The sequence below is a fragment of the Nematostella vectensis genome, chromosome 1, assembly GCF_932526225.1.
Source record: "Nematostella vectensis chromosome 1, jaNemVect1.1, whole genome shotgun sequence".
Classification (NCBI taxonomy): domain Eukaryota; kingdom Metazoa; phylum Cnidaria; class Anthozoa; order Actiniaria; family Edwardsiidae; genus Nematostella; species Nematostella vectensis.
This window is the reverse complement of record NC_064034.1, coordinates 6,275,174-6,298,698: the sequence shown is the minus strand read 5'-3', so window position 1 is coordinate 6,298,698 and position 23,525 is coordinate 6,275,174. Positions and strand designations below refer to the sequence as shown.

The following is a 23,525-nucleotide window of genomic DNA, read 5'->3' as shown; positions in this document are numbered from 1 at the left end:
CGAGGTTCTATATCAACTTTTGCGCAAATAAGATTTTTTTCATTATTATTCTGGAATTAACGGGGTCTTAAAAAGTTAAATTAACTGGAATGTCTCGGCTGTTATCAAGGGTTTAAAACCGTAATTTTCTTGCTTGGCATAACTCTTAAAAATTCGATAAAAACTACCTATTCTTTCATAGATATTGCTGTAAAGCAAAAAATTGTATGTTGTTGAGTGGTGGAGCATTTTTTTTGCAAAGAATGGAAGAGTTTTCTCAAAGCTGGCCCTGGGTATTAAGTAACCTGGTTCCCTACCTGCCCGCCCGCCCGCCTGTAATGCTTGGCTGTGCAGCTTACCTCGCACCCGTCTGTGCTCCACACCTCTTTATCTTTGTCCCAGTACAAACACGAGTACAAGTTTATGTCAAATTTGTACTCTAAGGACGTCGAAGCGTTGAAGTCTTGTGGGATGACTGGCGGAAAGGTCACTGGCGGAGGGGGACCGGTAGGGGCAGGTTTTTCTTCCACCGGCGCGCAACGGCGTCCTTTAAAAGTAGTCGTGCTGACATTAGTTTTGTCTGTGGAGTTAACTTCTACCGCCGCACGTCTAACCCGAAGTGGTACAGGTCCAATGCCAACACCAATATTTTCAACTAAATCACTGTTGCTTTCATCAGACTCCTCTCGGTTGTCGAAGACTACTTCCGTTTGCCATTGATCGTCTTCATCGTTTTCCACTCTATCCTTTCCTGATATCGGATCACTGTCCTCATCATCCTGCCAGGTTGTACCACCAAGATCTCTTTTTTTTCTCCTCTTATCATCTTCCCTTTTATTGTTTGGCTTTTTCCCCGTTAACCACGTCTGCCACTGTCTGGTTGTTGGCGTTTCAGTTGTCAAATTGCGAGGTGGATTAGTTGGTCGTTTTGTAGTCGGGGGTGCAGTAGTCGGAGGGTCGGTTGGTTTTGGACCAGCAGGGTATCGAACCGCTGCATAGTACACGCCAGATTTTCCGAAATCGTCTAGCCCGAAATATATCCGGTAAGGGTCTTTGAGACATTTCTCGTACTTGCCATAATACAGCTTCTTGTTCTTTAATAGTCCTTTGCACTTCTGGAATCGTTCCTCGGATATATTGTAACATTTCAAAAATTCCACGACGTTCGCACACAAAGAGCTCGCTCCACTTCTTGTCACGTTACTACCTGTCGCGTTACTACTTGTGTTGGAAAAGTTTGAATAATTAGCATGACACCCGGAAGTCAAATTGCCACTAGTGGAGTTACCAGATGTCGAGTTAGCCATTGTACAATTAGGGCCTACGCACGTTGCATTACACTCAGGTGTGACAGACGGTGGCACGCATGTGACCTGCTCTTCAAACGCACTACACATTGTCTGGTTGCGCGTCAATGATGAATTATAGAGAAAGTTTACGTTAGGCCATTTTCTACACCACTCAAAACTTGTGTAATTCACGTCTTGCGTGAGCCCAATGCATTCGTTAAAGTCAAAGACGCCCGTGCAGTTGTCACGTGCTATTGGCTCAACACATGATGAGAGATCCGGGTGATGGAACTCCATGTCGTGATCGCGAATGTTAGGTCTTGCTCCAAACCGCACATAGACCGTCACAAATACCTAAAAAAACACTTGCATTACCAACAATGCCTTTTGTTGGTGAAACACACTTCATATTTAACATTTTGGAAAGCAATCTACGGACTACATTATTCTCCCAGCTAAAGCACTTCTGACCTAAGGTGTGTATAATGCAGGTTTTCCCCACTACTCCTTACAGTACGAGCATCTATTTCTAGATCCAGGGTCTAGATGGGGGGAGGGTCTGCATGTCGGTAGTCAGTTAAAATTTCCAAAATTTGTCGGTAGTTGGTAAGAATTATCGGTCTTTGTCGGTAGTCGGTTAATCTAAGTTAGTATTCCGTTATGTACCAGATTTCATGTATAAACTAGATTAAACATTATTTAGGATTGATTAGTAATTTTAATAGATTAGCAATTATATATTAATTATTGATTAATATTGACAGAAAAGTTGAATTTAAGTAGCCTGACGATGGAAGTAAAGAGTGTAAAAATGTCGGTAGTCGGCAAATATTTTTTGTCGCTATTTTTCCATTTTTTGTCATAGTAGTCGGTTACTTTTTTTATGCCGTTTGTCGCTTGTCGGTTAACCCCATCCAAACCCTGTACATCGTCTGCCTGTTGGGTTGAATAGCCTCTGTGCTATCAAATCAAAGATTGTTTCATTTTCAAATCAAATGATCACAGAAGTGAAATTTGTATAGCTAAAATTACCTCGTTTTCGGGTTGAATCCTCAAGTCAAAGGCGGTGTTGTTATGCTCGATAGTAAACTTGTGCATTGTCAGAATTGGACCAGGATTCACGAAAAACGGGAAATCGCTGGCGTTTTCTGATTTACTCTTCGGTGGCAGTGGTACTTTAATCTTGAACGGCTCAGAGAGGTTCCTCACAACAAACTCTTTCCCACCCTCCATTTTGTAGGTAAGGCTGACGACGGGCGATCGCACGCGGGTGGTAGAGTTGCTGTCATTGCTGTAGAAGAATGGGTTGGCTACTGTCAAAGTGGACTGGCTGATCACGGATCCCCCAGACGGATCAGATTTCTAAAAGATGAAAAAAAATATCTTGACAATGACCAAATTAGAAGAGCTGGTCGCTCACTCCATGAAACGGAGGCATTATACATCATCAATGTAAAAAGATCATAGAATCTTTAAAGAATCATGATTTTAAGGCGCTAATATGAGATTCGGCAGTTATCACACACAAGTTACTATTTTTTTATGATTTAATTGAGCAACAAAAAAACTGTGTTTTGAGGTTTGTCCGTTTTACTGCTGTTCGTTGATTCAGTTTGATTTTTTTAATAAACTTAGAATTTAGACATGACAGTTTAATATACTAGGAGCTGAAGACATTTTAAGCGCCCCCCTTCGAATAACAGCTCCTCGCTACATGCAGAATGCTATAGAATGCTATAAGCGACCAGAGGTAAACGGTTAACAATTTAAACTCACTAGAAGACCAGCCATCTCCTCAGGAACATCAAATTCGCCGCCTTTGATGACAAATGACTTAGGCGCCTGGTCAGCTGAAGTCTTAGCAAGGGACATCCCGATACTCGGACTAGAAAAGTTCTTCAAAGGCTCCCCCGTCATCATCTTAGACGCTAGTAGGGTTGCGACATTTTCCGTCATCTGCAATGACTTCTCTGATACTGCTTTAATCTGGTTGGTATAAAAAAAGAGATGGAGTTTTGACGGGAATTTTTGAGTCAGGTATTGAGCAGGGAAGTAAAACACTACAATAATACTGCACTAATATGCCAAGAATAAACGCTCTTAGACTAAATGTTCAAATTTAAACAAGGATGTTATCATATAAATCCATTTTTGCCAGGTTTAATAGAGTAAAATTTACCATTTGCGGATATTTAATATGTGCAATTCTTGATTTAAATACACGACGAATAGGAAATCCGTTATTGACTCACCTTGGATATGGTACTGTTGCCATCCGTACCGTTCCCGGAGGTGCTATTGATAGTCATGTTGCTGTTAAATGCGACGTTTGCAGCGCCACCGATGACGTTACCGCAGAGATGCAGAAGGTAACCTCCTGTTTTGTCAATCGTTTCGACATCAATACTCGATGAATTGCCTTCACTCTCCAATAGTGAGGTTAGGTTGCCTGCCATGTCTACCGAATCCATCTAGGGTGAGATAAAAGGTTACTCAAATAATCTCGTTAAACAGCCTCACTTTGTTTTTGTTTACATTTTTGAAAAACAATCGTTCTACATCCCATGAACCCCAAAATACTACTTGTCACTTCTAGAAAGTTTTGCGTCTCGCGCAATTAACTTGATGTAAATATGCTTGTAACGATTTACCTTCTTCAGTCTATATTTGTATTTATTTGGCATACGAGGTGCAGTTTTACCTTTAGTTTTACTGATACTTCCTCGGAATTAGAGGTACCGTCTTGTGGTTCTTATCAATACTTCCTTGGCATTTGAGGTACAGTCTAAGTGGTTCTTATTAATACTTCCTCGGCATTTGAGGTACAGTTGTGGCTCTTATTAAGGCGGGGGTTAACTTAAATTACCTTCAGAAGGTCGATTTTTCTTTTTTAACAAAAATCAATTCTTTAACTATCTAACTTTAATTTCCCTAACTTCCAGTGTATGGTTTATAGCAATTTTTTTTATTTTTTCGCTACTTTTCAACAACCACTTGATGCTTCTACCGCCGTTGCCATGGCAACGAAAACTAGAATCCTTTTGTATCTTTTGTTTTTTCCCGCCCCGGATGCATCCAATCTTTTTCAAATTGACCAGAAACTGCAATCAGACTATCCAGCGGCTTCTAGAGGCAATAAAAGGCCTGGAACATTAGCCTGTCTTTGCATAATTGTCGCTTGCATCTCGCGTGTTCACAAAGCAAATCTCTCGTCTTAGTTTTCAATACGATTTATCGAAATTTCTAATATGTTCCAAACCCCGAATTAGGTTAAAAAGCGCCGGAAAGGTAAAGGATTCTCTGGTTCTCCAGCCTGGGAGAAAAGTAGCGATTCTACACCGGAATCAGCGACTTCAAGTTCCTCACGTTCGGCCGCCACGCAGTGTAATAAACAACAAGAGCAGGATCCTCCGGCAGCGTCACAAGCTTCGCAACTCAATAAAGAGGAGCCCCTAGCCGGTACTTCTAGGAATAAGATGGAACTTTGCGGTTTCAGAGACAGCCAGGACGATTGTTTTGACGGTGAAACTTCCGGCGAAAATATTGAATCGTGCGGTGGATATCGACTCATCGACCTAGGGAATCTCTCAAACTCTATTGCTGAATTTCATGAGTGTGGAAAAGGTTAGACTGATGATAGAATGATTCTTCCTTTTCCAATAAATCGTTGTCTTCCTTCTTGAGAGGTTTTGAAAGGAAATGACTCGTGTGTGTTTTTAGCTTTTCTGTGCAGCTTGTGCTAGGAATGGGTGAAAATTGTAAACAATATGTGTGACAACAATAGCATGCTATTTTATGAATTACTAATTTCACTTAAATATTTCGTTTTATAGACTCTTTTAGCATGACAGAGCACCCTTCGTCAAGAGCTGGGCTTTCCTCAAACATCAGTAGCCAATGTAGTAGCTGTGGGAAAAACTCCTGCCTAAAAACGTCTGCATCTGTCACAGCAAGAGGAAAATCGCATGATGTAAACAGAAGAGCAGTCTACTACTCCCTTGAGTCAGGTGGTGGCTATGAAGGGCTTGCTACATTTTGCAGCATTATGAATATGTCTTGCATATCTAAGCCAGCATACTACAAACAAGTCGAGAACATTCTAACAGCACAGGAAGAGGAGGCAGAAGCAGAGATGGGACTTGCTGCAAAACGACTTAGGGAGAGACTCGCTCAGGAGTCCCAAGAACAGCTCGGGGAGGTTGTGGATGTTGCCGTCAGCTTTGATGGCACATGGGCAAAAAGAGGCTTCACCTCAGACTGGAGTTGTCTTTGTTATATCAGTGGACACTGGTGAGGTCCTCGATAGCTACGTCCTGAACAAAAAATGCTTAAAGTACGAGCTCTATTTGAACAAGTGTGATGAGAATGTCGAGGAGTTTGAGGAGTGGAGGGCAGAGCATATGGCCAAGGGAGAGTGTGACGCAAACTTCACAGGAAGTTCGCCAGCAATGGAGGCAGAAGGAGCCCAAGTTCTGTGGTCCAGATCGATTGAAAAACACAAGATGCGGTATCGGTGGATGGTGTCAGACGGAGACAGCAAGGCACACAACACAGTTCAGCACATTTATGAGGGATGTACTGTCGAAAAGCTGGACTGTGTTGGACATGTTCAAAAGAGGATGGGGAAGCAGCTTCTGAAGCTTAAAACCCTGACAAAAGGAAAGCTGGCTGATGGGCGATCAATTGGAGGTCATGGGAGACTCTCAGATTCCAAAATCAAAGATATACAAAGGAAGTATGGGCTAGCCATTCGGCAAAACACTGTAAAAAAGCCAAACCCTACTGAGAGAGAAGTTGACATCGCCGTGTACACAATGAAAAAAAACATCATAGCCCTTCTAAACCATACCGTTGCTATGGAGGACAAAGCAAAGCAACATAAGTATTGTCCAGTTGGAGAGACATCCTGGTGCCAATGGCAGAAGGATAAAGCGCTAAGCACCACGAGATACACCAACAAGGACTGCCTCCCAGGTGTCTTCCTTGACCTGTTGAGGCCTGTCTTTATGAGACTTAGTGAGACAAGCCTACTCAAGAGATGTGTGCGGGGGGGCGACCCAGAATGCGAATGAGAGCCTCAACTCCCTTGTTTGGGCAAGGTGCCCGAAGCACAAGTACCATGGCTACAAAGTCATCAGATGTGCCGTCGCTGCTGCTGTCTGCCACTTCCATGCTGGAGCCAGCAGCAGAGAAAATGTTATGAGGAGACTTTGTGTTCCTGCAGGGCAACACACAAGAAGGGCATCCTTCGAAAAGGACAGGAAGCGGGTTCACAAATCTGACCAGTCTGCCTCAGAGAATGCCAAGAAGAGGCGAAGGGTCGAGGCTAGACTCAAAAGCCCAGCATGAGGAGGACTTGCGAGCCCAAGAGGGTGTCACTTATGAGGCAGGAGCCTTTTGAATTGATTGTAGACATGAGAAGCTGGTATTTTACCAAATTTCTACTTGATTACTCAACATAAACTTGTCATTCAACTTTAAAGGCTTTTTTCTCATAATCCGAGTTACGGCATTCAAAAAATATTATCTCCTGAACAATTCAATGTATCTGCTTCAAATTTTCAGGGAATCTCTTAGTTGATGTGATCTGTGTTTTAAGCGATAGATTTCTTTATTGAAGCAAAAGAAACGATTTTAACATTTTTTTTTCAATGTTAATTTGGCCTTTAAGATAAAAATGAGAAAATTTAACCAAATTTTTAGAATATCAAAAAATCCTTCGCCTAAAACACTCTTTACTCTGTAGTGTATTAGAAAACATAAAGGTTTTTTATATATCTTCTATCACTATGATCAAAACATTTTTTTGAAGCTGGTTAGGTGGTTCACAGCATGTGACCAATAAAAATGCACGGTTTCAAATAACAATAATCCACAGAATATTATTAATATATTATTTGTTATCCTTGTTATCTAAGCTTTCCAAAAATGTATAGTTTGCTATACTTTGAATAAATAATTAAAAAGTTATAAGCGCACAAGTGCAACATATCCTCAATGACTAAAGTTTAGGTTAACCTTCGCCTTAATACTTCCTCGGCATTTGAGGTACAGTCTTGTGGTTCTTATCAATACTTACTTGGCGTTTGACGTACAGTCTTGTGGTTCTTTTCAATACTTCCTCGGCATTTTAGGTGCATTTTTATCCTTTTTTTTAACAATATTTCCTCAGCTTTTGAGCTGCATCTTATGGTTCTTATTGTTACTTCCTCAAACTTTAGGTAGAGTCGTACTTGTGTGGTTCTAATCGATACTACCTCGGCTTTGATGTGTAGTCTTACCTGTGACTCTATCGATACTTCCTCGGCCTTTGAAGTGCAGTCGATAAGAGTACCAGTGACTTGAGTGATCCCTTGAGTTCCATTTGGAGACATGGTAGACATCGACTTTATCATGAAGTCCCTGGTCTGGGACCATAGTGAAATGGAATTAGAAACAAGGAACAGTAGAAAAGAAGATTGGGAAAAAGACAGTCGAAAAAAATCTTTTTATTGCGGCTTTCATATGCCCAAACATCAAGCTATAGTGTTGCTCGTGATAAAATAGTTAAATTGTCGCTATATTTTCTTCTCGAGTTTAGCTTCTCGCGTTGTTTTGGTTCGTTTTGCACAAAGGAAAAACCAAACGAACAACGCGAAAACCCGTAGACGCGAATCCGTAGTAAAATTCTAAAACAAACAAAGACAAAGGAATTCAGCTCAGCTAGCAGAGTACAAACGTTTTGCCACATTTATATAAAGATATCTGTTAATACATCTTTTGCTTTTTCTTAAATATTTAGTTGTGTAACAGCAATTAATACTACCTTAAACTAGAGATATTTGCCACCTTAAACTAGAGATGTTGAAAGTGAAAAAAAATATTTGTAAAGCGTCCAAGATAGGAATTCTGAAATAAAAAGAACTTTCGAAACCTTTGTTTTGTCTTCTACGGAGGCATTCCCCGCGTATTCATCCTCTAAAAGGCTGAGACCGGCTAAGAACGTCTGTAACTTTTTCTGATCATCGTCGCTATTCGCATCCCCATCAGGATCAGAAAGTAGAACCTGTAACTCGTTCACCGGGTCTGCTGGGGCTATGGACTAGGAAAGCAACCATAAACAAATTTCTCGAGATAGAACCTATCGGAGGATTACAAACGATTACAAAAGATAGTATAATGATGTTGATACAGGATACAGGCGCGTTCCCAGGTCTTGCTGAGAGGGCTGCGTAGTCATGTGCATTATATAACAAAGGATATTACTCAAGTATTGTACAACTTCCACTGCTTATACTAGGTGTACGGAAGGCACAACAGAGATAGGCTCCAAATCGAGTGCCCCCGTGGGTGTATTGCTAGTAAACACTGTCACTGAGTGAGGTCACTGCCAGAGGGTCCCTTCAATTCAGGTTAGTTTAGGGAAGACACGGATCCTCCGGTTCAGTGTCTTATGCCGAGAATAACTTCAACTTACTTCGATTCAAGACATAGACTCGGAAAAATCTCCCTGCCAGGGCCAGGATTCTAACAGGAGCCACAGCGGTGACGTGCCACAGCGGTGACGTGCCACAGCGGTGACGTGCCACAGCGGTGACGTGCCACGTGCCTCTAACAGCCCTTCAGTAAGAGATGACCTACTTTTTGGCATACAAGGGGGGGGGGGGGGGGGGAGGGTGAGCGTGTGCCTTGCGCACCCTACTATCTACGCGCCTGGTATGGAGAAAAAGATGGCTGACTGAGCAAATCTCTTTTTAAAACTTACCGTAACATTTAGAAACGCATCTGTCGATGACAAAAGTGAATCATACACAACACATTTGAGCTGTACCAAGTAGTCAATGGACGAGTTACCAACAGGCAGCACCACCGCTGCCATTGCGCTTTCTCCGTAATAAATTATTTTATCAACCGTATCCTCCCTGTTCTTATCACTTAAAACCCAGACCTCGTAACTAAGAGGAAGGTCTTCATCATACCATCCGTCCATTGAGACCACGAATTTTTCAGTGCCTGCTCTCCCTACTGCACGGTCGGACAAGCACGACCCAAACTTGGGTGATATGTTCGTTATGAATGTGTGGTACCCATAAGTCTTTCCTCCTCCCGAGTGGGAGGCTTCAAAGACGACTCTGTAAGTTATATTTGGTGTTAGTACGTTAGCCTTGAGTAGGATGTCATTGCCCGTGGATGGAGTAAGAAGATTACTTAGAAGGGTTGGAGTAATGTCGTACCAAAACACATCTGAACCTGAAACAGAGAGAAAAGGGAGTGGTACGTAGAGAAGATTCAATACAGGTCCATACCCTTCAGTTTTCAAGGATGATGCTTCTTAAAGTACATTAGCCCTTTCAGTCTGTGTTGCCTTGGAATTTAAGGCTTACGTTAAGATCCATTTGAGCTGGAACTGTGAGACATGGAAAAGGAGTGCGTGGGAGTAAAGAACGATTCAAAGCAGCCTTGTTTAAGTGTAGCATCGTAGCATGACCTTTGTTCTTCTTTGAGTAGCTACTTACCGTCAATTGCGCGCCTCCCGCTATCGACCTCCAGCTTCCAGGAAAATGTGTGAGCAGGTGACGAACATGATGCTTGCTTGCAAACTCTCTGCACTGCAAGCTTCGAAGTAGGCTTCATACGACTCAAACAGTTGCTGACACATCTAGACGTACAAAAAACATAACGTTTAACTCCATTAGGTCGGACTTGAACGGACATTTGCCCGTATTTTTTCCACTTCTTATTACTTGTGACTGACGAGTGAAACCGTCTGACAGGCTTTAGCCATGCTTTAAAAGTAAGAAACAGTCGCTGACACTAAATCAGGCAATATTATATTATGTTGCATTGGCGTAACGTTATTGGTATGATACGCAATGTGTTTGTCTTAATTTTTTTATGATACGTTAGTTGCTAGGACAGCCACAGGCTTACCAGCCTCACAGTCAGTCTCTAGTCAATCCCAGTAACTAGCTCGAATATTTTCACGATTGATCACCTCTTGTAATTGTCCTATAATTGTCTTATATCCTAGAATAAAAAGCAACAATAAACTCTTATTGCTTTGTGATGTGTATTTATTCAGAATAGGCGGTATTTCTAACGTTTGAGCAGTTGTGGGATTCCACGTTACTCGGAATACTGACATTGACTAGAGACTGACTGAGAGGTTGGTAAGCCTGTGGAATAGCTTTGAACTAGTGAAGGCGCTGATATGACACTACTTACGTGACATTGTACTCGGGTGGTTTTGTTGCTATTCTCATAGTCTGGGAGTACTTGTTGAAGCGTATATCCTTTCCAACAAGGAGAACCAAATAAAACACTCCCGATAGAGGCATTCTACTTGTGTCCAACCATCCCGTCTGTTTATTTAGTGTCAGACGGCCAACGCCTGAACCAAAACAGCCTCTACTTGAACTACTTGAGTTGGTAATATCTACAACCGGTAATGCCATCACGTCTTCTATAGAGCTCAATGTAGGTGGTGTGTCAGTACTTCTGTAACAGACCCAGTAGAAATTCAAGTCACTTCCAGCATTCGCCTGATGTGCTGGAAGAAAGACCGAAGGGAAAACAAATAATATGTGAGTGGTATTAAGATTTTAAAGGTCTGTTATGGTCAACAACGGTGATATTTGGTGCGATGCGATGAAGCCCGAAACAAGGGGGTATCATTTTATTTCCAAGCTAATAACCCTTAATTCATTTATTAAGTCTATAATTCTTCTAAAAATTATAATTTTATGCTGATCATTAGACCATTATGACATAATAATTTTTCACGAGTACTTGGTATTTAATAACATTTAAGCCTAAAGAATAAAGTGTTCAACAAGTGTAAAGTTTATCTCCGTACCTGATTCGTAATACTCCGGGTCATAAGAGCCGGTAGCGTTAAGGAATTTAGGCATATTTAAAGATTGATATACAGAGCTGCCACCATGTATTGCTGCCACCAGGGGTGCCAGGGTGATGTTCACGAAGCCATGCACGAAATGGCTCACGGTCTCTCTAGCATTCCATTTGGCCTCTATCTGCAGGTATATCACGCCAGGTTGGTATGTTCTTGGCGGGATTCCGCAGGTTTTTATGCTAATAGATTGTGCCGGAATGTGGGTGGAGTTGCAAAGTAACGTGAAGTTATCTAGACGCGTCTCATTCTGAAATGGAAAAAAAGGTTGAATCGCTAAGATGAATACAAATAACTAGGAACAGATTGCCTTGAAATTTGAGTTATTCCACTTCTCCACGATATGAATTTTGCATAACGATAATTTTATTCATTCCTGGATTCGCTTGGTTTGAATGATTGGGTTTTTTCCGATAAGAAGCTTTCTTAAACTAACTTCTTTTGTGCAAATGATTGATCGTTTAGTGTTATAATAATTATCATCTTAACCAGGGAGCAGAATCAGTAACCCCTTTTTGGTTAATGTCTTACAGGATACGTTTCCAATGGTACCATCAGATAATGTTTTTACTGTTTATAGAAAACAAGATAGGGACTTCCACCTTCTTACCTCTCTTGGGCAACATTTTTTCCTTCTCCCTATCCCAACTTCGCCCGTATTCCTTAGCCCCCCCCCCCCCCCCCGCCCTTCCTTCCTTCCTCCTCCTCCCCCTCCCCCCTCCCCCTCCCTCTACGGTCGCTTCTGATACTTTCTCTCTTTAACATATTTACCTTGTCGACTTCTGCAGAATACACAAAAAGCTCAACCTCCGAGAGTAGACTAATGTTCTGCGTCATGCAGCTCAGCATGTTGATGGTGATTGTGGGGAAAAAGCCGTCTTGTCGGTAGGCAGAAGTTGCTGACGAAATGTTGGTGCTCATGGACGGGGAAACGCTTATACTCAAAGAAGGAGTTTCACAAGGCCCTATAAGAGAGCATACGGTACATTTGAAAGATGGAGGAAGTTTCTGATAATGATAAAAAGTAAAAATATGGGATTCTACCCCGACCGTAGATTCAGGACAACGCTAACCATGGAAGGCTAGAGTTGCAGGCCCGCTCTCCTGAAGATAACCCTAAATGTTCAATAAACAGCTTAATTTCCCGGTCAACAACAAAAAAGGAAAATTCCGGCTCCATAACTGACTATGAGCCCTGCTGAATATGGAAAGTTGATGCAAAAAAGTGTCCATGAGTAGGGATCTCAGATTATTCATTATTGAGACGTTCTAAATTCGCGTATGCTAGTCGTACCTGTTTTTTGCTGCGTGTACACGGCAGAAACATTGAGCATAGAAAGGCCAATAGTGCGAAGATTATTATGCATTTCCTCAGAGTTGTTGTACGTTGTACTGAACTGAACGTTAACCATGACACCCCCTGTTGGTGTAGGCCTAGGAAAAAAGGACAGAGCATGTTAATATAGTTCGACCCGGGTTGCTTGTATAATCTTATATAACGGAGAGCATGTTAACGAGGAATGGGCAATAAACTAATTATTATCATTATTATCAATCCGTTTTTTTATGTGGATCCATCATTGCAGTTCCGTTACTACGCATTCTTTGATTACCAAAGAATTCCCATGAATACAATGCACAAGCGCGGGAGTGTTTGAAAACTCAATGTTAACAAGCATTCACCTGTTCTTCATTATGAATTGGCCATGTCTCGTACATTTGCTCCTGATATGCTATGCTTTGCTATGCTATGCTATGCTATGCTATGCTATGCTATGCTATGCTATGCTATGCTATGCTATTGTTAAAAATGTTGTTATTGTTATTGTTATTGTTATTGTTATGTTATGTTATGTTATGTTATGTTATGTTATAACTAATTTCATATAACCATAGACTCGGACCTATTATGTTTTATTTTTAAGGCAATGATCCCTTTTCCCAGGAATAAATGAATGGAGTCATACCTGAAGATGTAGTCTGTCTTTTTGTCCATAATCACGTCAAGGCCACACACTAAATTACTATCGATTGCGGCTTTTAACTGTCAAAACATGATGCAGAAAATGTGAGGTTTATACAATTTAATTCCGTCTAGCTTAAGATTGATATCAACGACTGCTACTTACATACTTCGCTCAACGGTTATCTAAAACTACATTGATTATTTTCTAAGTGAAAACGTACAGTGACCCCTAACATTAAATCAGAAACATTTCACTTAATAAGCTACGTCCATATAACACGACAAATAGACAAGTAACCTACACTTATATTACCAACTCGACTACCCCTATGAATACCTAAGTAACTTACTGTCTGGATCATCTACATACACTAACGTATAAGAATTAGCATGAAAAGATCAGCGATCTTCACCAAGGAATCTACTGACACATCCATTAACCTCCTGCATAAACTTATCAGAAAAGTCTATCAACGGCCTACACCATATTCTAAATGCACACAGCCAGAGATTACATCCTCCATGGTCAGATCTAGAACGTATAGAGCATTAGCAAGGCTCAAGCTTGAAAGACCAAAAGAAAACGTTTCGAGTGGTTAATAAAACCTGTGACAAATTATTTCGGATTGACAGTGGGGTTCTCAAGTCAATAGCATTGAAGTGTCATATAGGCGGAAGGAGCCAACAGGTCTGCCCGGGTTGAAAATATGAGAATTTTTTGGAATGTTTAAAACGCCTGGTAGATGATGTGGTGGCATATAATGAAGAATTTCGAAAAAGCGTGAGGATAAGTATGATAAATGCACTTTCCGTACTGTAGCATATAAAGCTTGAAAGTAAAATTATCGGACATAGGCAAACCTTTTGACGTACCGATGGTAACTGCATTAACTATCTGTACCCTTGGCAGCTTCCTTCATCCTGCATTGACTACCTACAACCTGCAGCAACTATCCACACTCCTGCGTAACCTACCTGCACCCTGCATTGATTATCTACACCTTGCATAAACTATCCTCACTTCTGCGTAATCTACCTATACTCTGCATTAACTATCTACACCTTGCATAAACTATACTCACTTCTGCGTAATCTACCTATACTCTGCATTAACTATCTCCACCCTACACAAGGGCGCCCTAGTTACACAGGCAAGCCTTCCATACATCCACCTACCTACATAAGCAGCCTTCCTTACATCCACCTACCTACATAAGCAGCCTTCCCTACATCCACCTACCTACATAAGCAGCCTCCCATACATCCACCTACCTACATAAGCAGCCTTCCCTACATCCACCTACCTACATAAGCAGCCTTCCCTACATCCACCTACCTACATAAGCAGCCTTCCTTACATCCACCTACATACATAAGCAGCCTTCCTTACATCCACCTACCTACATAAGCAACCTTCCCTACATCCCTCTACCTACATAAGCAGCCTTCCTTACATCCACCTACCTACATATGCAGCCTTCCATACATCCACCTACCTACATAAGCAGCCTTCCTTACATCCACCTACCTACATCAGCAGCCTTCCATACATACCTCTACCTACATAAGCAGCCTTCCCTACATCCCTCTACCTACATAAGCAGCCTTCCTTACATCCACCTGCCTACATAAACAGCCTTCCTTACATCCACCTACATACATAAGCAGCCTTCCCTACATCCCTCTACCTACATAAGCAGCCTTCCTTACATCCACCTACCTACATAAGCAGCCTTCCTTACATCCACCTACCTACATATGCAGCCTTCCATACATCCACCTACCTACATATGCAGCCTTCCATACATCCACCTACCTACATAAGCAGCCTTCCTTACATCCACCTACCTACATATGCAGCCTTCCTTACATCCACCTACCTACATAAGCAGCCTTCCTTACATCCACCTACCTACATAAGCAGCCTTCCTTACATACCTCTACCTACATAAGCAGCCTTCCTTACATCCACCTACCTACATAAGCAGCCTTCCTTACATCCACCTACCTACATAAGCAGCCTTCCCTACATCCCTCTACCTACATATGCAGCCTTCCTTACATCCACCTACCTACATAAGCAGCCTTCCTTACATCCACCTACCTACATAAGCAGCCTTCCTTACATACCTCTACCTACATAAGCAGCCTTCCTTACATCCACCTACCTACATAAGCAGCCTTCCTTACATCCCTCTACCTACATAAGCAGCCTTCCCTACATCCCTCTACCTACATAAGCAGCCTTCCTTACATCCACCTGCCTACATATGCAGCCTTCCCTACATCCACCTACCTACATAAGCAGCCTTCCCTACATCCCTCTACCTACATAAGCAGCCTTCCCTACATCCCTCTACCTACATATGCAGCCTTCCTTACATCCACCTACCTACATAAGCAGCCTTCCTTACATCCACCTACCTACATAAGCAGCCTTCCTTACATACCTCTACCTACATAAGCAGCCTTCCTTACATCCACCTACCTACATAAGCAGCCTTCCCTACATCCCTCTACCTACATAAGCAGCCTTCCTTACATCCCTCTACCTACATAAGCAGCCTTCCTTACATACCTCTACCTACATAAGCAGCCTTCCCTACATCCACCTACCTACATAAGCCATAAGCAGCCTTCCTTACATCCACCTACCTACATAAGCAGCCTTCCCTACATCCCTCTACCTACATAAGCAGCCTTCCCTACATCCCTCTACCTACATAAGCAGCCTTCCCTACATCCCTCTACCTACATAAGCAGCCTTCCCTACATCCACCTACCTACTTAAGCAGCCTTCCATACATCCACCTACCTACATAAGCAGCCTTCCCTACATCCACCTACCTACATAAGCAGCCTTCCTTACATCCACCTACCTACATATGCAGCCTTCCTTACATACCTCTACCTACATAAGCAGCCTTCCCTACATCCCTCTACCTACATAAGCAGCCTTCCCTACATCCCTCTACCTACATAAGCAGCCTTCCTTATATCCACCTACCTACATAAGCAGCCTTCCTTACATCCACCTACCTACATAAGCAGCCTTCCTTACAGCCCTCTACCTACATAAGCAGCCTTCCTTACATCCACCTACCTACATAAGCAGCCTTCCCTACATCCCTCTACCTACATAAGCAGCCTTCCCTACATCCACCTACCTACATAAGCAGCCTTCCTTACATCCACCTACCTACGTATGCAGCCTTCCCTACATCCCTCTACCTACATAAGCAGCCTTCCTTACATACCTCTACCTACATAAGCAGCCTTCCTTACATCCCTCTACCTACATAAGCAGCCTTCCTTACATACCTCTACCTACATAAGCAGCCTTCCATACATCCACCTACCTACATAAGCAGCCTTCCATACATCCCTCTACCTACATAAGCAGCCTTCCTTACATACCTCTACCTACATAAGCAGCCTTCCCTACATCCCTCTACCTACATAAGCAGCCTTCCTTACATACCTCTACCTACATAAGCAGCCTTCCATACATCCACCTACCTACATAAGCAGCCTTCCATACATCCACCTACCTACATAAGCAGCCTTCCCTACATCCCTCTACCTACATAAGCAGCCTTCCTTACATCCACCTACCGACATAAGCAGCCTTCCATACATCCCTCTACCTACATAAGCAGCCTTCCTTACATCCACCTACCTACATAAGCAGCCTTCCATACACCCCTCTACCTACATATGCAGCCTTCCTTACATCCCTCTACCTACATAAGCAGCCTTCCTTACATCCACCTACCTACATAAGCAGCCTTCCATACATCCACCTACCTACATAAGCAGCCTTCCATACATCCCTCTACCTACATAAGCAGCCTTCCTTACATCCCTCTACCTACATATGCAGCCTTCCCTACATCCTTCTACCTACATAAGCAGCCTTCCCTACATCCACCTACCTACATAATTAGCCTTCCATACATCCACCTACCTACATAAGCAGCCTTCCTTACATCCCTCTACCTACATAAGCAGCCTTCCTTACATCCACCTACCTACATAAGCAGCCTTCCTTACATCCCTCTACCTACATATGCAGCCTTCCTTACATCCACCTACCTACATAAGCAGCCTTCCTTACATCCACCTACCTACATAAGCAGCCTTCCCTACATCCACCTACCTACATAAGCAGTCTTCCATACATCCACCTACCTACATAAGCAGCCTTCCTTACATCCCTCTACCTACATAAGCAGCCTTCCCTACATCCACCTACCTACATAAGCAGCCTTCCTTACATCCACCTACCTACATAAGCAGCCTTCCTTACATCCCTCTACCTACATAAGCAGTCTTCCATACATCCACCTACCTACATAAGCAGCCTTCCCTACATCCCTCTACCTACATAAGCAGCCTTCCTTACATCCACCTACCTACATAAGCAGCCTTCCCTACATCCACCTACCTACATAAGCAGCCTTCCCTACATCCACCTACCTACATAAGCAGCCTTCCCTACATCCACCTACCTACATAAGCAGCCTTCCCTACATCCACCTACCTACATAAGCAGCCTTCACTACATCCACCTACCTACATAAGCAGCCTTCCCTACATCCACCTACCTACATAAGCAGCCTTCCCTACATCCACCTACCTACATAAGCAGCCTTCCTTACATCCACCTACCTACATATGCAGCCTTCCATACATCCACCTACCTACATAAGCACCCTTCCTTACATCCCTCTACCTACATAAGCAGCCTTCCATACATCCACCTACCTACATAAGCAGCCTTCCATACATCCCTCTACCTACATAAGCAGCCTTCCCTACATCCACCTACCTACATAAGCACCCTTCCTTACATCCCTCTACCTACATAAGCAGCCTTCCCTACATCCACCTACCTACATAAGCAGCCTTCCATACATCCACCTACCTACATAAGCAGCCTTCCATACATCCCTCTACCTACATAAGCAGCCTTCCTTACATCCACCTACCTACATAAGCAGCCTTCCTTACATCCACCTTCCTACATATGCAGCCTTCCATACATCCACCTACCTACATAAGCAGCCTTCCTTACATCCACCTACCTACATAAGCAGCCTTCCTTACATCCACCTACCTACATAAGCATCCTTCCTTACATCCACCTACCTACATATGCAGCCTTCCTTACATCCCTCTACCTACATATGCTGCCTTCCCTACATCCCTCTACCTACATAAGCAGCCTTCCTTACATCACCCTAACTACCATCCTCGGGGACCCAGGGCGTACTGAGCGGAAACGAGCGCTGAGCGTAACGAGCGCGAGCCGGAACGCTTGTTAACCATCAGTACGCCCTGGGTCCCCGAGGATGCCTAACTGCATAAGCCTCCTTCCTTAGAACACCTCCTTAACTACTTAAGCCGCCTTCCTTACACCCCCCACCCCCCACGAGCAGTCTTCCTTTCATCACCTACCCACACAATAAGCCTTTATTAGAGATGTCTTACCTCATTCTTGATGATGATGAATTCGTTCGTTCGTTCCTGTATGTCCGAACGGAACATTGTTTTCAGGGCTATGTTTTTTGCTTCCGCAGGATACACCAACCAGACGGAGATGATAAATTCTATTGAAACAACCAGGAAACAATGGATGATCAAATACCATTCTGTGATTCTGCGCCACTACTCTTAATCATTGTTCTGATAACTGGAGCGGAGTCCATACCTAAGAAAACGTGGTATGGTGTACAAGAAAAAACATATGGTAGCAAATATTGGTTACTTATCGACTCGAGTTTTTGTGAGGTGATGTCCGTCCGTCCCAAGCATAAAATGCCCGTCCCTAAAAAATATTGTTTGAAAACCAGACTTGGTAGGTGTCATGTATGATATGTATGATGTATGATAATATACATCCTCGGGGACCCAGGGCGTACTTAGAGTAAACAAGCGTAACACCAGACGAGCGCCGCGGCGCGCTCGTCGGCTTCCGGCTCGCGCTCGTTACGCTCAGCGCTCGTTTCCGCTCAGTACGCCGTGGGTCCCCTAGGATGGATAATATGTACTTTGTGAGCCCATCAATAGAGGCCAATAAAACCCATCACCAGGAGTGTGTAACTGTGATATAGTTACAACGAGTGATCCCATCACTAGGAGCGTCTAACTGTGATAGGTACTATAAGTGAACCTTTTGAGAGGCTGGCTATTTTTTTTTAGAAAAGAGTGAGCCAATCAGAATCAGGTAAGCAGTTGAGAATACTCGTTAATTACCTTAACCAAGGATGGTGAATCAAGAACAACAAAAAATAATAACAATTTCAACAGCTTAGAATAGTAAACAAGATTTGCGTCAAACTCAGGCTCCCTCATACCAACTCTTTTGTAGATCCTCTACACTTACGGGTAGCCTGTGCTGTCTGTGCTCAAATCTAAAAATAGCCAGTCTCTGAAAAGGCACAATGAAAACAATGATGAGGACTCACGATTGTTGATTATGTAGGCATTGTAGTATTTTGAGGATCCGTAACCCGTTCCACAGCTGTCACTACAGTCAATAGAGGTACGACCACTGCAGTCCCCGTGAGTTCCGAATAAAATACAACCAGATGTCGAGCTGTAGGAGCAGAACTCATCAGGGCGACTTGCGTAATTCGATGCTGCTGAAGAGCTGCTTCGACACTCGCCGCCATTGTTCAAAATGAATACACTGTATCCCCGGCCTGCGGACGCGCGTGCGCACTGAAGTATCTTGTTCTCATTGGTGCGTTGTGCGAAGGGCGTGTTTAGGGCCTCGTCCCCACCTTCTAGTGATTCCACGGGTATGGTATACCCTACGGTGATGTAGCAGTACTCGACTCGTTTGAAAGATACTACAATGAAAGAATATATTTTAGTAATAATAGTGATACATAGTTACATGAAAGGACCCGTCATTGTGTGACGATCATAAAAGTATACAAAAAATATAACATCATTTTTGAAAAATAAAAGCTTTGTTTTGTAATACTTGGAGAGGTGCACCTTGTGCAACTCTTAATTTCTGCTTTTGGCCGTGCCCAAATTAACGAATCCTTTTTTCATATTTTTTTTTTAATAAGATGGAAGACAGACCATCCGCCCAAACATTTCAATACTTTAATGTTATGAATTTCAGAATGCTCGCCTTACTTTATTTATGCGACAGTAAGTGCAAACCCTCAATTTCCCGGTTTTAATATTTTTAAACTACTTAAAAGTAGTTTGGAACTTGAAAAACAACCGTATCACGATTTTTGGCTTTGTTTACGTAAGTCCATAAAGGCAATTTAACAACCAATTCCGAAGCAACATTTTCGCGATTCGCAAATCTTTTTCGCGTTCACAAATCTCGCGATTCACAAATCGGTTTCGCTATTCACAAAGAAATTGGAAGTCTGGGAACCTTACGGCCTGCGAGGAGCGCCAGCAGTTTTGCAGGGGTTTTGAGGGTTTACAGTGCCGTCACCACACAAATAGAAACCTCGAGAAAATTTACAACCAATTCTTAAGAATCCTGAAAAGCGCATTTCATGTATTTTCTAGAAAAGGCGAGACCCAAACTCCTCGGAAAGCATTCGTTATACGAACAAAGACCCTGTTAAGAGGTTAACAGACACAATCCACTTCGTATTCTGAACCTCGATTCCGAAACATCGCAAGTGATAAGATAACTCCCCTTACAAAACAAACACACATATGACTCGTTGCATAACGAAACGATAACATAATACAAAACAAGGAAAACCATAACACGGCACAGAAGAAAACATGGTACATAACAAGTCAACACGGCACAAGATGTAACATGGTACACGGCACAAGATGTAACATGGTACATACAAGGCAAACCATAACATGGCATAAGATAAAATATGACACATAACAAATAAGGCAAACTATAACAAAGACACAAGATGTAACATGGCACATAACAATACAAACCATAAGACGTCCCAATATGCAACATGGTACAACAAGAAAAACCGTAACACGGCACATGAAAAGACAGGATCGACGTTGTATTTGCAATTAGACGCAACAATATCATTGAGAATTACCTTCGGTTTGATTATTCCCGTAAATAGATGTGCAGTTTGTTTTCTTGATTGCAGCAATGGGAGTAACTAGGACACACAGCATAACATGGGTCACAAGCCAAAGCGAGAACAGGCTCTTTGTGGTCTCCATGGGCTGTAAGCAAAGCATTAGGACATAATGATAACGTAAGAATAATCTCATACGATGTTTAAAGTTTTTTATTAAAAACTCCTTAAATTTACCCAGAAACATAATTGTTTTGATGCCTCCACGTCATTTTTTTTCGCTGCTTCTACGTAATCCGGGCTGTCTCGCCCTAGATGCAAGGGTGCAATACAATAGGTGCACGTCGTGGCAATTTTGTTATCAAGATATGATAACGGGGGTACAGAATCTACCATTTAAAGTATTCTTAAAAGGATTTGGAACCACCACCCACCCCTCCCCCCTTAAACCACCACCCACCCCTCCCCCTGAAACCACAACCCAGCCCCCTCCTCCCCCCCCCCCCCCCAACTTACCCCCCCCCCCCCCCCCCCCACTTATGGGACCACTCCGTCGCCCGTGCGGGTCACCTTCGGCTAACCTTCTCAAGATGATGTCATAGTAGGGGATTGGACATCGAGAGATGTGCCACCCAACACCCCTAAATATTAAAGAAAATAACATAAAAAAAAAGCCAGAAATTGTCGTTTTTGCCAAACGCGGTCACTTTGATCTAAGGCAACTAAAAAAGTTTTTAAGTTCGGTGTACCGCAGGTGCTTCGTAAACTCTACGACTTGTGATCAACAAAGAAAAAACAGTGACTGTGACCATCTTTAGTTAATGGCGAAAGTCTCTGAAAAGAAACTAAGATTCCTCGGAATCAAAACGACAACAAGCGTTTTCTTCATATAAGAAATAATTTCTGGCCTTAATCTGTTCGTCATTATAGAAATAGAATCTAATTTTTTATCTATTTCTGGATATAAAAGTATTTATATTGAAAGTAGTATCGAACTTATCGCTATTAAAGTTTTTTTCTCGGCCTTGCCGTAAGCCGTCCAGTGCATATTAGCTCGCTGGCGGAAATCTAAGGCTATAAGAAACGTCGTCCGGCAATGATATAAATTTTCAAAAACGATTAACTTTGAAGATGAACTTTGAAGCTTCTTCTCAGGAAAACGGCTGAAATTCATATTCCGAGTCATTCAATGAAACAAATAAAATCGGTGACCAAACGGCTGGAATAGAACTTGGTTCCGAAGACTACAACAAACAAATGACATAGGAAATGCAATGAGTGATTGGCTTCTCCAATTTACTTTATTCTTTTATCCCTTAGGACCCTTATGTGTACCCCGTAGGAATGTTTGAAAAGAGAATTGTTGAAAAGAGTGGCGTGACATATCTCTTGTGATAAGAATAAATATGCTCTAAAAACGCGCTTGCTCATCAATTATTCTTTTAATTTCTTTTGCCTCATCCGCTGTTGGTAATTTCTCCTAAAATGCTCGCGGAAAAATCAGCGTGCTCAGTAAAATCTGGCAGTGTCCTGCCCAATCATATCCAGCCCTTCTAATCTCAATTCATCTTGTACGGGAACTCGCGACTCATTTCTCGTCTCAATTAGTTTCCTGGATCTGCGACTGAGAACACATTTAGAGGGCGAAAAACAACTCGGAATTAAGTGTGCGTCACAAACAGTATTTGTATCAGTAGCGTATATAGAGTATGCATGCTGTATGGAGTTGTAATCAAATATTCTAACAGCCTGGGCTGTTTGAAATAAACATAAAAATTTGGAAAAGGAAACAAATTTTTTCACATCCGACACTATGGGCCCCAAAAGTTGAACTAATTTCCCCCAGATTTTTTTAAAACTCAAAAGTCACCGCCCTGCAACATTTAGGAATTCCTTACACAATTTCTTACAGGATGCTCAAGTAGCCCACATTCTTCCGTGTAGAATCCACTGTGAGTTCCCAATACTGAGAAAAATAGAAGGAAAATAGTTCAGTTGTTTTTCGAAGCTCGGAATTCGAGCTACACGCAACCTCATAACAATGTTTTCTGAGACATTTGATAAGCTTAAATACGAGTGATAAATCAGGTCATAAAGGGTTTTGAAAGTGTGTAATCGAACTTTCACAAAGCTTTAAAGTTAAATATGTACCTTGAATGAAAAGTGATCCTCCGCCGTAACGAAATCAACCAGACAGAAGAAGACAAAGAGAAATAGGAAGACGAACGCTTATATGAAAAGCGTTAAATAATGCACTAAGTCGACGTTTTGTCTTAGTGGCATAAACATCAACGACTCTATAAAGAAAAAGGATTGTTTTTGTTCTTATAAGAATCTTCTCGTTCAAACCTGAC

The 23,525-nt window shown here is 42.3% G+C and overlaps 1 protein-coding gene, 1 long non-coding RNA gene and 1 pseudogene across 2 annotated transcripts in view; 2 read left to right on the top strand and 1 right to left on the bottom strand.

Annotated features, from left to right (window-relative positions):
- Positions 1-23,436, bottom strand: part of LOC5519060 (polycystic kidney disease and receptor for egg jelly-related protein-like) — a 30,699-nt gene extending 7,263 nt beyond the window's left edge. The window contains exons 1-18 of the mRNA XM_048724451.1: positions 23,323-23,436; positions 23,082-23,137; positions 21,187-21,319; positions 19,594-19,980; positions 18,617-18,735; positions 13,125-13,201; positions 12,452-12,591; positions 11,929-12,122; positions 11,104-11,407; positions 10,473-10,797; positions 9,764-9,906; positions 9,013-9,497; positions 8,182-8,349; positions 7,550-7,675; positions 3,521-3,739; positions 3,045-3,254; positions 2,301-2,630; positions 339-1,622 (exon numbers count right to left, since the gene is read on the bottom strand). Coding sequence (XP_048580408.1) covers positions 339-1,622; positions 2,301-2,630; positions 3,045-3,254; positions 3,521-3,739; positions 7,550-7,675; positions 8,182-8,349; positions 9,013-9,497; positions 9,764-9,906; positions 10,473-10,797; positions 11,104-11,407; positions 11,929-12,122; positions 12,452-12,591; positions 13,125-13,201; positions 18,617-18,735; positions 19,594-19,980; positions 21,187-21,316 — 4,641 coding nt within the window. The 5' untranslated portion in view covers positions 21,317-21,319; positions 23,082-23,137; positions 23,323-23,436. The remainder of the gene's footprint in view (positions 1-338; positions 1,623-2,300; positions 2,631-3,044; positions 3,255-3,520; positions 3,740-7,549; positions 7,676-8,181; positions 8,350-9,012; positions 9,498-9,763; positions 9,907-10,472; positions 10,798-11,103; positions 11,408-11,928; positions 12,123-12,451; positions 12,592-13,124; positions 13,202-18,616; positions 18,736-19,593; positions 19,981-21,186; positions 21,320-23,081; positions 23,138-23,322) is intronic.
- On the top strand, positions 4,247-6,518 carry LOC116603535 (annotated as a pseudogene).
- On the top strand, positions 10,760-12,703 carry LOC125567931. Its single transcript, XR_007311958.1, has 2 exons — positions 10,760-10,831; positions 11,946-12,703. It is a non-coding gene; the product is annotated as an uncharacterized LOC125567931 (long non-coding RNA).
- Positions 23,437-23,525: the final 89 nt, after the last annotated feature.